Here is a 12027-nt window from a genome sequence, read left to right on the forward strand (position 1 = left end):
TAAAATGAACATTGTTCATGATTGTATTCAATGTTTTTAAAATCTCTGTGAAAACACCTTTTAGACATTATTGACAGGAAACTTTTTTTTTTCCCTGAAAAAGAATCTATTTGATTATATAAAGGGAATACTGGTAACTGAAGGCAGTGCTGCTTAATAGAAATAAAATATGTAAAGTTCAAGTGTGAACTACGTAAGTAAATTTGGATTTAGTAGCAGCCATCTTTAAAAAGTAAAAAGAAACAGGTAAAGTTAATTTTAATAGTTTTATTTAGTTATGTAATCAAAATTACCATTTCAAAATAGTCAATACAAAATTTTAATGAGATATTTTTTTTGTATAAGTCCTCAGAATCCAGGGTGTGTTTCATACTTGCAGAACACCTCAGTTTGGACTAGCCACATACCCCACCAGTGGCTTCAAGATTCCCTTTGTTGGCCTCACTGATAGGAAGCTCAGTTATAATATTTCATCCCCAGTTTTTGGTATACTTTGGGGAATTCTTGATACATGTTTTTACTTTTCTTTAATTTGAGCTACCTTTTATTCATATATATATATTAACTGTATTGTTATAAATATATTTTGTTAACATGTAGGTTTCATAGAGCAGTACCATTTTTCTGTAAGCATTTGTAGAAAAATCACAACCATATGCCTTATTAAAAATGCCCAAATTCTTTCTGTATAACTGCTTCAGTTCTATATTTAAACTCCAGATTTCAAAAATTTAAAGAAAAACAAGCATATTCAACTTCCTATTTTAGTTTTGAGTTTATCAGGAAAAAAGCACAACCACCTGAATAAATTAATGATGTGCAAAATGAGGTGATCATAAACGCTTACACACTACCTGTCACCTTCAAATAGTCAATATAAATTATTAGATATTTGAGATAAGGCCACATACCAACATTTTATAATTAAGTTCCACTTTACATTTACATTATACTAATATTAAATCTATTGTTATGTATGTTATATATAATGTTTTTTTCCAACCCAGAACATATATTTTGATATCCAGTAAGGTCCTGGATAATAAAATACAAAGCCAGTATCAAGGAAAAGAAATGTACTTAGAGACTTGAGTCTTCAAATACATTCCAAAAATTTTTAAAAAAGGCATAGTTACATTAGGCCTGTTAGGTCCTGGAGGTACTGCATTCATTAAAGTATACATGTTGTCTCCAGAGTTGGTTGAATCTGAAACAAAATATTATTGAATTAATATCTTTCATTATAATTTACGCCCAAGTCATCACAAAATAATAATCAAAGATGATCTGGACACCTATGTATATTAATAGCTGTACCACTTGAAATAGTCATTATTGATGTTCAGAAACAAGTATCTGTAAGTCATTTTCTGACCCAGAAATTATTCTGAGGTCATAAATTAGGAATATTTACTTAATATATTAGGAATAATCACTTGAATAGTCCAGGTCAAAAGGAATATCACTTTAAAAGTCTAAAAAATTATAGTAAACTTTTCCTTCTTTAAAAACAACATGAAAACCTTTTGACTTCTCTAAGCAATTTACATGAATACCTATAACAAAAATCTCTTAAAATTCAGATTTAGTAAATTTTTAGTTATTATTTATTAAGGTTTCTTAATATACCAATTTAAAAAATTTATTTAGCTAATAATAAAAGCTGGTGGAATATCCTGGCTTACTTCCCAAAGAAAGAGATTAGAACAAGATGATACAATGGGAATTAAAATTCTCTTGCTTGATGTAAAAGCCAGCTTTCATTAGTACAACTTCCAATAAAATTTTTTTCAGTCATTTTATTTTTGATTAATTATAATAAAAATAACTGTAGTGTATATCCATATAAATACATGTAACATATTACATTTCATGTCTATTACTAGTCCTAATTAATTATCTGAGTATAGGTGTTTCTAATGTATAGCCTAAAGTGAAAGGCTTAATATTTTATATTTAGAAACTATTAGTTATAAAATGTTTTTCTATTTTCCCACAATTATATAATTCTCTTAAATAAAACATTGTAGGCCTCTACTTTGAAAAAGTTGTTTTACACTGATTTAAGGCAGAAGATAAAAATCATTTGCTTTCTTATGGCAATAATTGTAGAGTGAGAAATGGGCAATTACTTTTCCTCTTATTTTGTGATTATTACACATTAATTTATTATTTTAGAGTAAGATGCCATTTATCCTTTGTTTATAAACAGTGATCCATAATCCTAAGTATTATTTTTAACATCTAGATTAACAAATCATATTATTAAGAAAGTTGAAATGCCTACCTCTGGCTGACCTCTGTTTATACTAAGTAAGCTTCTAATCTACTTTTGTGGCCTGAAGTATTTTTACATTTTTATGTATACTACACGCTTGTCAACTCAGGCTACTTTTTCCTTCCTGCATATGTGCATCCTTTTCCATCACCTTATTTTTGTTCTTTTTCCTTCAAGTGTCTTCGCTACCCAGTCTCCACTTACTGAGATGACACTCTCTGTCTTCAAGGCCTACTGCCGATGAGACCTCTTCCAAGAAGTTTTAACTTCCCCTGATACTTAAAAGTGTGTGAGTGCATGCTTTGCATTATAGTTAATATTTTGTCTTATTCTTCCCTCCGGCTTCAAACTAGGTTATAAGTTCTCTGAGAGGAGGAAAGGGGCCATGTCTTACTCATATTGTATACTACAGACAATAAATACCTGCTAACTTAGATTCAACTCATGACATAAATGCTATCCCATAAAAACTTATCTTTCAGAAAAGCTGGGTTTGTTTTTTAAACACAGGAAAACTTAATGGCTTTTCACCTTTATTAGTCTTACTAATTCTAGTAATTAACTTGAAAGGAAAATGGGCTGTATATTTTAAAATATGCAGAAAGAAAATTCATTGCTTTTAAGACTAATCAAAAGAATTTCATCTGAAAATGAAAAAACATTGAGGGAATAAGTTTGGTATTTTTTAGAAAATGTCTGATTTATATACCAAAAAACTATAGATATTCTGGCACCTATTTTTTGGAGGCTGAGGCATACTGCCTTCATATTAGAGGACTGACTGATAAAGAATGAGTACATAAAAGAGCATGCAGAAAAGCCAGCAATACTGGTGGCAATTTTTGGCTTGAAAGGAAGAATTGATCAGATTATTTATCGCCTGCAGAGTTTAGTGTCACTCCAAAAATTTTCTTTAAGTACTGCAAGTGAAATATTTGTTAATCATATGCTACCTTCATAAATTAAACCCTAACTTCACCAAAAGGAATGCAAATGTGGGCAAGATGTTCAATTCATATAATTCTATCTTCAATGAATTCTGTTTCACTTCACTGAAGATGTTCTGAGGACAGAGATCTATGAAATATTTGTGATTCATTCCAAAGAGTTAGTGAACCAAAGTAAAATTCTGAACCAATCAAATTTCTGCTTTTTCTAAATTAAGGTTTCAAAACTTAAAAATACTTATTGGTATGATTAATGATACTTAATTTCAAACTTCTATATATCTTAGATTTCAACAAATTCATAAGATATGAATTTGAGTGCAACATAATAAAAATTATTTTCTAATTATAAAATTTTCCCACATATTTCATTACCCAGAAGTTGTGTAATATATTTAAAAATAATATTGTGATCACATTGCATTAAATCATGAACATTTCTCTGTGTCATTAAAAGTTTTTTGACAGTAATCTTAATGGCTAAAGTTTTAGTCCATAAAACATAAAAATTTAAAAATATCACTAAAATTGGATTAGGCATGAAAGTTGTTTCTAGTCTACTGCTGGCTATATCAGGTGAGCATCACTGTACATGATTCTTGGGCTATACCTCAAATGATTTATAGTAGTAGGATTATGGAGTCAAATGGTGTGAACTTGTTCATGGCTCTTGCTACATGCTGCCAGGCACTTCTAAGAGGGGTGTACTATTAATATCACTAGAGGCCTCAAGACACAATACATTCACTAGTTTGTATTTAAGTCTCAAAGGAGAGAGGCATTTAAAATAATCATATTACATGATTCCAGGAATACTGCAGTATTTTAGTTTAAAAGATTAAAAAACTTCCCCCATTACATAGCGGATTAGCTAACTAATAAATACCTATAGACGTGCAGGATAAATGATGCTGATAGCACATCCACATCTATTTTAGACGCTAGAGACAATGAGTCAGATTTGCTGTATTAAACATAGTGGGTCCGTGTATGTCATGTGTTACTTGGGCAGAAATTTTCTCAGGCTGTGAGATTTGGATCTTTTCCACAGTTTCAAGCAAATTTCTAGTCAGATAAAATTATTGGGCAATTCATAGAGATCAACAGTTTTCATTCTGGTTAAATCCGTTACCTACACAACAGAAGTGTTCTAAATGCTTAAAGTAATCGGAAAATAGTTACTGAAGAGCACTATTTCCTTCTGCTTGCTACCTCTACTCAACTTATGAAACCGCCAATAAGATAAAGGATACTACTAACTTTCCCTCATAACAGTTTCTGTACTCTATTATTTTACTCTGAGAAATACCCATGTGGCTCATTCAATTACAGTACCTGCTGGACTAGGCATGATAGGTGTTCCTGGTGGCCCTCCACCTCCAGGAGGACCCTAAATAAGTACACAAAATGTCAGTGAAAATAAGGCATTGCATTTAATAAGATAAGGAAAAACAGAAGTTAGACTTTATCACAATCCAATTTGAAAACAGCAGAGGCAATATATTTTCTCCATAATTTACTTTCTTTGAATGCACAATCATTTCACTGTTATGCAAAATATAATTTAGCTTAAATATACTGAGATTGTTTTGACAAGTTTCTCAAAACAGTGAGCCTATAACACTGATTTATAATTCATGACTTAATCACATCAGGTATAATGAGGTTAAGGAGAAACGATTTAAGAGGGCCTTTACAAATCCATAAAATAGAAATAATTCATGTGTATTTGTATTTATGATTTAGTTTTCTGTAATTTTCTTGTATTTTGTATCATTGGTTTTTATAGGCATTTGAAAACCAAAAGATATTCATATGCTTTAAAAATATATTGATGCTATTTCTTCTTTCAGTCTCAACCACAACATCTCTAATGCACTGCACCTTCAGCCATCGCATCAATTAGAAGAGGTGATGCTGACTAATGTGAGGGCTCCTAAGGCTGTAGGTACAATCAGTTTGAAAGGGATGTTAGGTGACTCTAAAGTTAATTCAGTTATTTCACACAACCAAAATGGATAATTCAGGCAATGAGTTTGAGAATTTTCAGAGGGACATAGTCAAATTAACTTTTAAACAGCGAGGTTTTTGTTTCATTCTGAGTACACAGACATAGTCCACTAATTATTCCAAATAATACATGTATTGCTATTTACTAAACAGCTTAAATTTACTTTTAAATATGTCAAATTTACAATTTCATAAGACTATATATGAAGCGTATTTTTAATTGACTTTAAGAAAAAATAGGTTGTACCCAAACTTTTTAACTTTCATTTTGGTTTCATGGAGAACATGAAAAAAGTTACTTTCTTAGTTTGTACAGCTTAAGGGAATTCTGAGCACTAAGTCCGCAGGTCCAAAACCATCTGTGTTTTCCGCTGTGCTCATAGAACACTGTCTCCATGGAAAGTAAAACTGATCAATTGATACTGATCTTCCAAAGGACTCTCTTTTCCTACTCTGGTTAACCACCGCCTATGAATATCTCCTTGGGAAAGATTTTCGGTTTTACCATTTATTCCTGCTTCTCTGCTAAACAGTATAACAAACTATGTTCTGTGATGGCCTTTAGACACAGCATGGATTCTAATGTGATGATGGTTAAAAGGTCATTTGTAAGTTCAAGAGATCATGTAAAACCCGCTGAATCGACAAATATAAATCATTGGACATTATTAACATGTACAAAATGATAAGTGCTCTCGATTTCTAACAGTGAAAATTAACACCCCTCTCCCAAATTATCAGTCATCATTCTGCTATCGGATTCTCTTTGTGATTGGGAGAAAGTTTACTGTCTTCTTAGACTCTGTGTATGGCAATGGGGTGGTGCGGGGGTGTAGATTATGAAGAACTACAAATTCAAGCATATCACTGTGTAACTGGGGGTGCTTCTTCATGATTGGACAGGGTATTGTACTGGCTTACAGAAACATATGCTGAAGTAAAACACAGTACTCAGGGCAATTTTGGCCAGATTGATAACTGTTTCACTAATGAACATCAACATATGTACTGAGGTTGGCAGACGAAACAACTCAATACAAATCAGATGTTCACTTCTTGGCCAATACACAGGGGCTCTTTTAACATCTGGACAACTATTTCATTGCCCAAATAAAACGTAACATCAATTCTTATGAGCAAACAAACCCAAATGTACTTACTACATAATTCCCAGGAGACGCTGAGGAGTATGGTATCTGGAACATGAACAGGACGAAAAATAGACATATTCTGATTCATGTGGAAGTAAGGAGACTGACCTAAAATGAATCTATTTTCTAACTTTTATCAAGTTTTAAAATTTATCACAAAGGATAATAAAGGATAAAGGCATTTATATATGTCTGAGTGCTAGAAAACTGAATAAAATGCAGACCTATCTTGAATTTATTAAAAAAGGGAAAGGATATTAGTCAAGAAGAATTTAGACAGAATTACAGTTTCAAGTTATATTGCTTTCAGGGCAGTTATACTCACTGCTTGATACTAGTGACATGTATTCTATTATTAGAAAGATATATATTTGTGCAGGTAAAAACCAGAAACCAGAATTTTTCAAATTAGTAGATTTTACAGATGCCATTTCTAATTTATGTGCATCTGGGATACATTATTTTTTTAGAGACAGGTTTCAGGCTACTATATTCATGCAGTATGGGTCAATACTTGACATATAAACCTGTTTCCCCTTTTCCTTTCTAACTAGCTTCTAGAAAACAATATAATGAATGCAAAATATTTTGCTAATTTAAGTCTCCGAGGACTACTAATTTGTGGGGATCAAATATGGGTAACATATTCCCTCATTCCCTTCAAATCAAGCTCTTAACCAAGCTCTTTTCTAGAGATTACAAGGTATTAATATGACATTGCTATGAAAATTTAAGAAATGAAAACTGGAAAACATATATTTAAAAATAACTCCTTAAGTGTGGATATTAATAGAGAAGTTGATCCAAATATTCTTTTTTTCACACAAGCTCACTAGCTTACATCTTTCATCTTCACATCTAGAAGAGATATTTTTGCCTTATTCTGAAAAAAGCCAGTAAATTACTATCGTCTTGGAGTAAGACAGCCAGGGCTAAAATAGGACCTTAAGAATGGTGAAAAGATTATAGTGTCTGTACCTAAATGCTCCCTCTACATCAATACCTTCCTTCTAATTAAACATAAAAATAATATGAAATCATAAAGCAGAAAGACAACAAAGCTATACTTTTTCTAATGATTTTAACATTCAGTTATTTGAAAACTCTCCTCATTGTTTGATGCCCTTGTTTGGCTTTAAGCCCAGACCACAGGCGTCTGAGCCTCTGCTTGGGCCACTTTCTGTGTAACTCAGCACCGCACACGGCCGTTACTGAGTGCTCAGTATTGTTAGTGGTGGTGATTGTGTCTGTGAGTATCAGGATCGCTATGGCACTGTACATTTACTTGACTGGGTGAATGAATACAGCTTTGCTCTCTTGGGTCTTTTGCAGTTCATGATCAATCATCCATCCTCTGCTATTTATTTTAAATACGTGTCCCTGCTGTCTCCAAATCACCAACTTATCTGCCGGCTCCAGTTTTCATCTCCTTATAACTTAAACACCAGGCTCATGTTCTTTCTGTCTCTATTGCCTACTATCATCCTTAAGCAACTTCAAGATATGATCTAACAATTCCAATACTCTTGCCTTGAGAATTCCATTTGTCCATGGGAGACTGGTGGGCTACAGTCCATGGAGTCACAAAAGAGTCAGACATGACTTAGCGATCAAAAAAACCACTCTTTAGATGTTAGGAACACACTCACTGCCTTTACTTTACAGAAATACCCTCCCCGTGCCCCTCCCCCAAGCCCAGTTTTTTTCCATATATGAGCATGACTACATCCTAAAAGTTTTGCACAGAGATCTAAGATCTAAACAACTTTCCTGACTGACATCTTTCTTGTTCTTCATGACACTCACAAACAACACTCTATATTCCAACCAGAATCTTATCCCATCACAATTCCAGCATTTTCTTTCTCTCTCTCATATCTTAAATTCATTATCCTGAAGTCTACTTTGTTAATTCCCAACTCTTTTTTGATCATCCTCTAGCCAACTTTTCTGTTTTATAGTAGAGAGTGCCTGGCAAGGAAAACAAAACAAGGTTGACAAGATCCAACACGTGATCATGTTCTCCAGCTTTAACCTAGTTTTCACGAACAGCTGGAAGCATTTTGGCTCAGCTGTTATGGAAGCTCCGAAGTATTCTAGAGGTGTGCTGTAAACTTGGGGGAAAAACTCCAAATCTGTAGTATGTGCCAATTTATGCTGTGTAAATATTCCTATAAGGCAGATTTCAAGCTACCAATGATTTTAACAATCAGCTGACAAAGTTCCTGAATTTTTAACAATTGACTTTTGTGAACTGGCCCTTTACTGGTGGTTCGACTATCCTGAGTTAGTACTTTGTCCTTTGGTCATACATCAAAGCCATGAAATTATTGCTATGCCTTCATCTTCAACTAAACACTTCATTATTTATAGATTTAAAATTTCGTCCATTCATCTCAGGTAGGGGGAAAAGAAGTCTTTATTTCCAAAGTTAGCCCCTCTTGAACATCTCATTCTCACAAGTACCAACTTCTCCCTCTTCATGGTTTCTTCAAACACCATTAAATATAATAAACATTTAAAACTACTTTAAAAAGTTTGTTACCCCCTCCAGTTCAGTTTATTTCCATTTTTGCCCTGTGAAGCTCTTGTATTCACTGTTTTCTACCTCGTAGTCCTTGCCCTCATTCAGAGAAGAGGAGCATTTGGGCTCTCATCCCTAGCACTTTACGGAATCTGAACTCTCATAAATAACAGCAGTGTCTGTCAGCCTAGTCTGAGAAACCAAATACAGCAATGACAGAAGCAGTACTCTGTGGGTACAGAAGATGTATCTGAGCTGGGAAACTGGGAATAGGAGAGAGAGTGGGGGTCCATTACAAGGACAAAGAGAAGGATCGGCATTTAATAAACAAATGTGAAAGTACTCACAGTTCATTAGGGAAACGGTATGTAGTTTTACAGTTGTTGCAGTGTGGGACTTACAGGCGATTGTGGTAAGTGATGAGGCTACATGGTCAGGCTAAATCTATGCTGTTGGAAACAGCAGGTTTTGAGAGACATGTTCAAATTTACGTATTTTAGTAAGATAACTCTACAGGCATCGTGGAGCATGAATACAAGTTAGGAGAATATTGCAAAAAGTCTAGGCAAGAGATGATAAAAAGAGTTCTAGGCAATGCTGATTAAGATAAATAGGGATAAGAGAATTTGACAGACTTTGCAAATGTACTCTGCAGGGCTTGGGGACAAACTGGGTGAGAAGTTAAGGAAATTCCAAGGTTTCCAACATGCTGACTGGGTGGATGATGGTGCTACTAATTCATATATAGGGAGTTTAGAAAGCAGGGGACAGGTTTGGGGAATGTCTGATATTGTATTCAAAAGCTCTAGTAGACACTGAGTTAAAACCAATCAACAGATATTTAGAAGTAGTGGTTAAGAATTCATTGGAGATCAGGACAAGAGATAAAGTTTCAATTAATTAAATCCCCATTGTGTGCCATGCACAATACTTACTATAGGATTTGATTACGTTTAGTTATCGAAACTAAACGATAGTTTAGTTTCGTTAGTTGAAAACGTTAAACTGAAAAAAAGCCCAAGATTGGAATTAAAGAACATTACCAATTAAAAAAGGGTAGATAATGGTATACTAATGCATATACATGGAATCTAGAAAGATGGTACCAAAGAATGTATTTGCAGGGTAGCAATGGAAAAAGAAACACAGAGAACAGACTTACGGACATGGGGAGAGGGGAGGACAGGGTGAGATGTATGGAGAGAGTAACATGGAAACTTACGTTACCATATGTAAAATAGATAGCCAATGGGAATTTGCTGTATGGCTCAGGAAACCCAAACGGGGGCTCTGTATCAACCTAGAGGGTAGGGAGATGGGAGGGAGGTTCAAGAGGGAGGGGATATATGTATACCTATGGCTGATTCATATTGAGGTTTGACAGAAAACAAAACAAAATTCTGTAAAGTATCTTTCAATTAAAAAATAAATTAACTTAAAAAAAAAGGGTAGATAATGTGACTGGAGGAAAACCTGGAGAAAATATTCTATAAAATGTCAAGGCAGACTTTTAAGAAGCAAGAAGTGGGAGCAGGCTGGCTAGGAAATGCCTAAACTGGGCTTACTTTTGAGCCTTACTGGGCTTGTCTTTCAACTTCTCTGTGACACGCCCAAGAATAAATAATATAAAGAAATATGCTAGTGCAAATATGGAAGAAAACATTACTTAAATGAAGAAAAGAAATCAACAGACATTTAAAACAAAACCAAGGTGTAGAATATTTCAAAGTTCAGGTATGATGACAGAAAATAAGTCCTTAGTTTTGCTAAGTGGAAGATCACTAGGAACTGAAACGGTTGAGTTTAACCGATCTTCGTCCATCACCTGCTGTATTTCTGGCATTGCACGGCTGCACAGGAATGAAGAGGAGGAGTATCAAGGAATCCACTGCCCAGGAGAATGGTGGTGACAGAGTCAGTGTGGGAGATGCGGGACTGTGGTTTGACACTGATGAAGGGTTGAGAGAAGTCTTCTCTCGGTTATCCCTTCCAACTCTAGAAGAGAGAAAGACTGGGGGTCTTAAGGTTGTCCCGGGATTTGTTAATTGGCACACTGTTAGGCAAAGTTCCAACCAATGGAAAGGGATAGATGAAGACTCCTTTAAAAAATGAAAGAGCAAGATATGCAGAAACATGAAGAGGTGGGATAAAGAGACCAGACCAAATGGCTAGCATTGAGAAGAACACTACTAAGATGAGAGGAAAGAAATATGATTAAAGGTCTGATAATACTGAAGTGTAGAATTTGAAGAATGTGAGTCTGATGTTTACTTTTTTTTCCCCACCGTAAAGTAAGAGACAAGTTTAGCTGATAGAAAAGGGGCCAAGGATAAGGAATGTAGGAAGGGCATGTGACTAGGGAAAAATAAAAAACTGCTGGTCACACATCAGCGGGTACTCAGCAGAGGTTGAACGTTACAGGTTTGTTATAATGCATTAAGCACAATTACAGAAACACACATTAGGCATTGTAGAAGAATCAAAGGTGTTGCTTTACAAATTCTTGAAATTTAACATTCCAATAACAAAGCTCACAGCCTACGCTCTAAGCCTGCGTTTCCCCCATGTCCTCATTTCACTCTGTGTTACTCCCATCCTCCTCGATGATGATGATGTTGGGTTGCTACATCATGTCCAGCTCTTTGTGAACCCATGGACTGCAGCATGCCAGGTTCCTCTGTCCTCCACTATCTTCCAGAGTCTGCTCAAATTCCTGTCCATTGAGTTGGTGATGCTCTCTAACCATCTCATCCTCTGCTACCCCCTTCTCCTTTTGCCTTCAATCTTTCCCAGGAGCAGGGGCTTTTCTAGTGAGTCAGCTCTTTGCCTCAGGTGACCAGAATACTGAAGCTTCAGCTTCAGCACCAGTCCTTCCAATGAATACTCAGGGTTGATTTCCTTTAGGATTGACTGGTTTGGTCTCCTTGCAGTCCAAAGGACTCTCAAAAGTCTTCTCCAATACCACAATTCAAAAGCATTAATTCTTTAATGCTCAGCCTGTTATATGGTCCAACTCTCACATCTGTACAAGACTATTGGAAAAACTTTTATAGCTTTGATTATATGGACTTTTGTTGGCAAAGTGATGTCTCTGCTTTTAAACATAGTGTCTAGGTT

General features: G+C 34.7%; 1 protein-coding gene across 13 annotated transcripts in view; it reads right to left on the reverse strand.

Moving 5' to 3' along the window:
• SSBP2 (single stranded DNA binding protein 2) overlaps positions 1–12027 on the reverse strand; it is a 309901-nt gene that overhangs the window by 19698 nt on the left and 278176 nt on the right. For 10 of the 13 annotated variants that reach the window (NM_001035478.1, XM_005209715.5, XM_005209713.5 and 7 more), the window contains 3 exons: positions 6396–6431; positions 4561–4615; positions 1137–1207 (listed from right to left, as the gene is read on the reverse strand). In NM_001035478.1, coding sequence (NP_001030555.1) covers positions 1137–1207; positions 4561–4615; positions 6396–6431 — 162 coding nt within the window. The remainder of the gene's footprint in view (positions 1–1136; positions 1208–4560; positions 4616–6395; positions 6432–12027) is intronic. The other 3 variants (XM_059888396.1, XM_059888395.1, XM_059888392.1) reach the window with 1 other exon arrangement.

Source organism: Bos taurus, chromosome 7, assembly GCF_002263795.3.
Source record: "Bos taurus isolate L1 Dominette 01449 registration number 42190680 breed Hereford chromosome 7, ARS-UCD2.0, whole genome shotgun sequence".
Taxonomy (NCBI): domain Eukaryota; kingdom Metazoa; phylum Chordata; class Mammalia; order Artiodactyla; family Bovidae; genus Bos; species Bos taurus.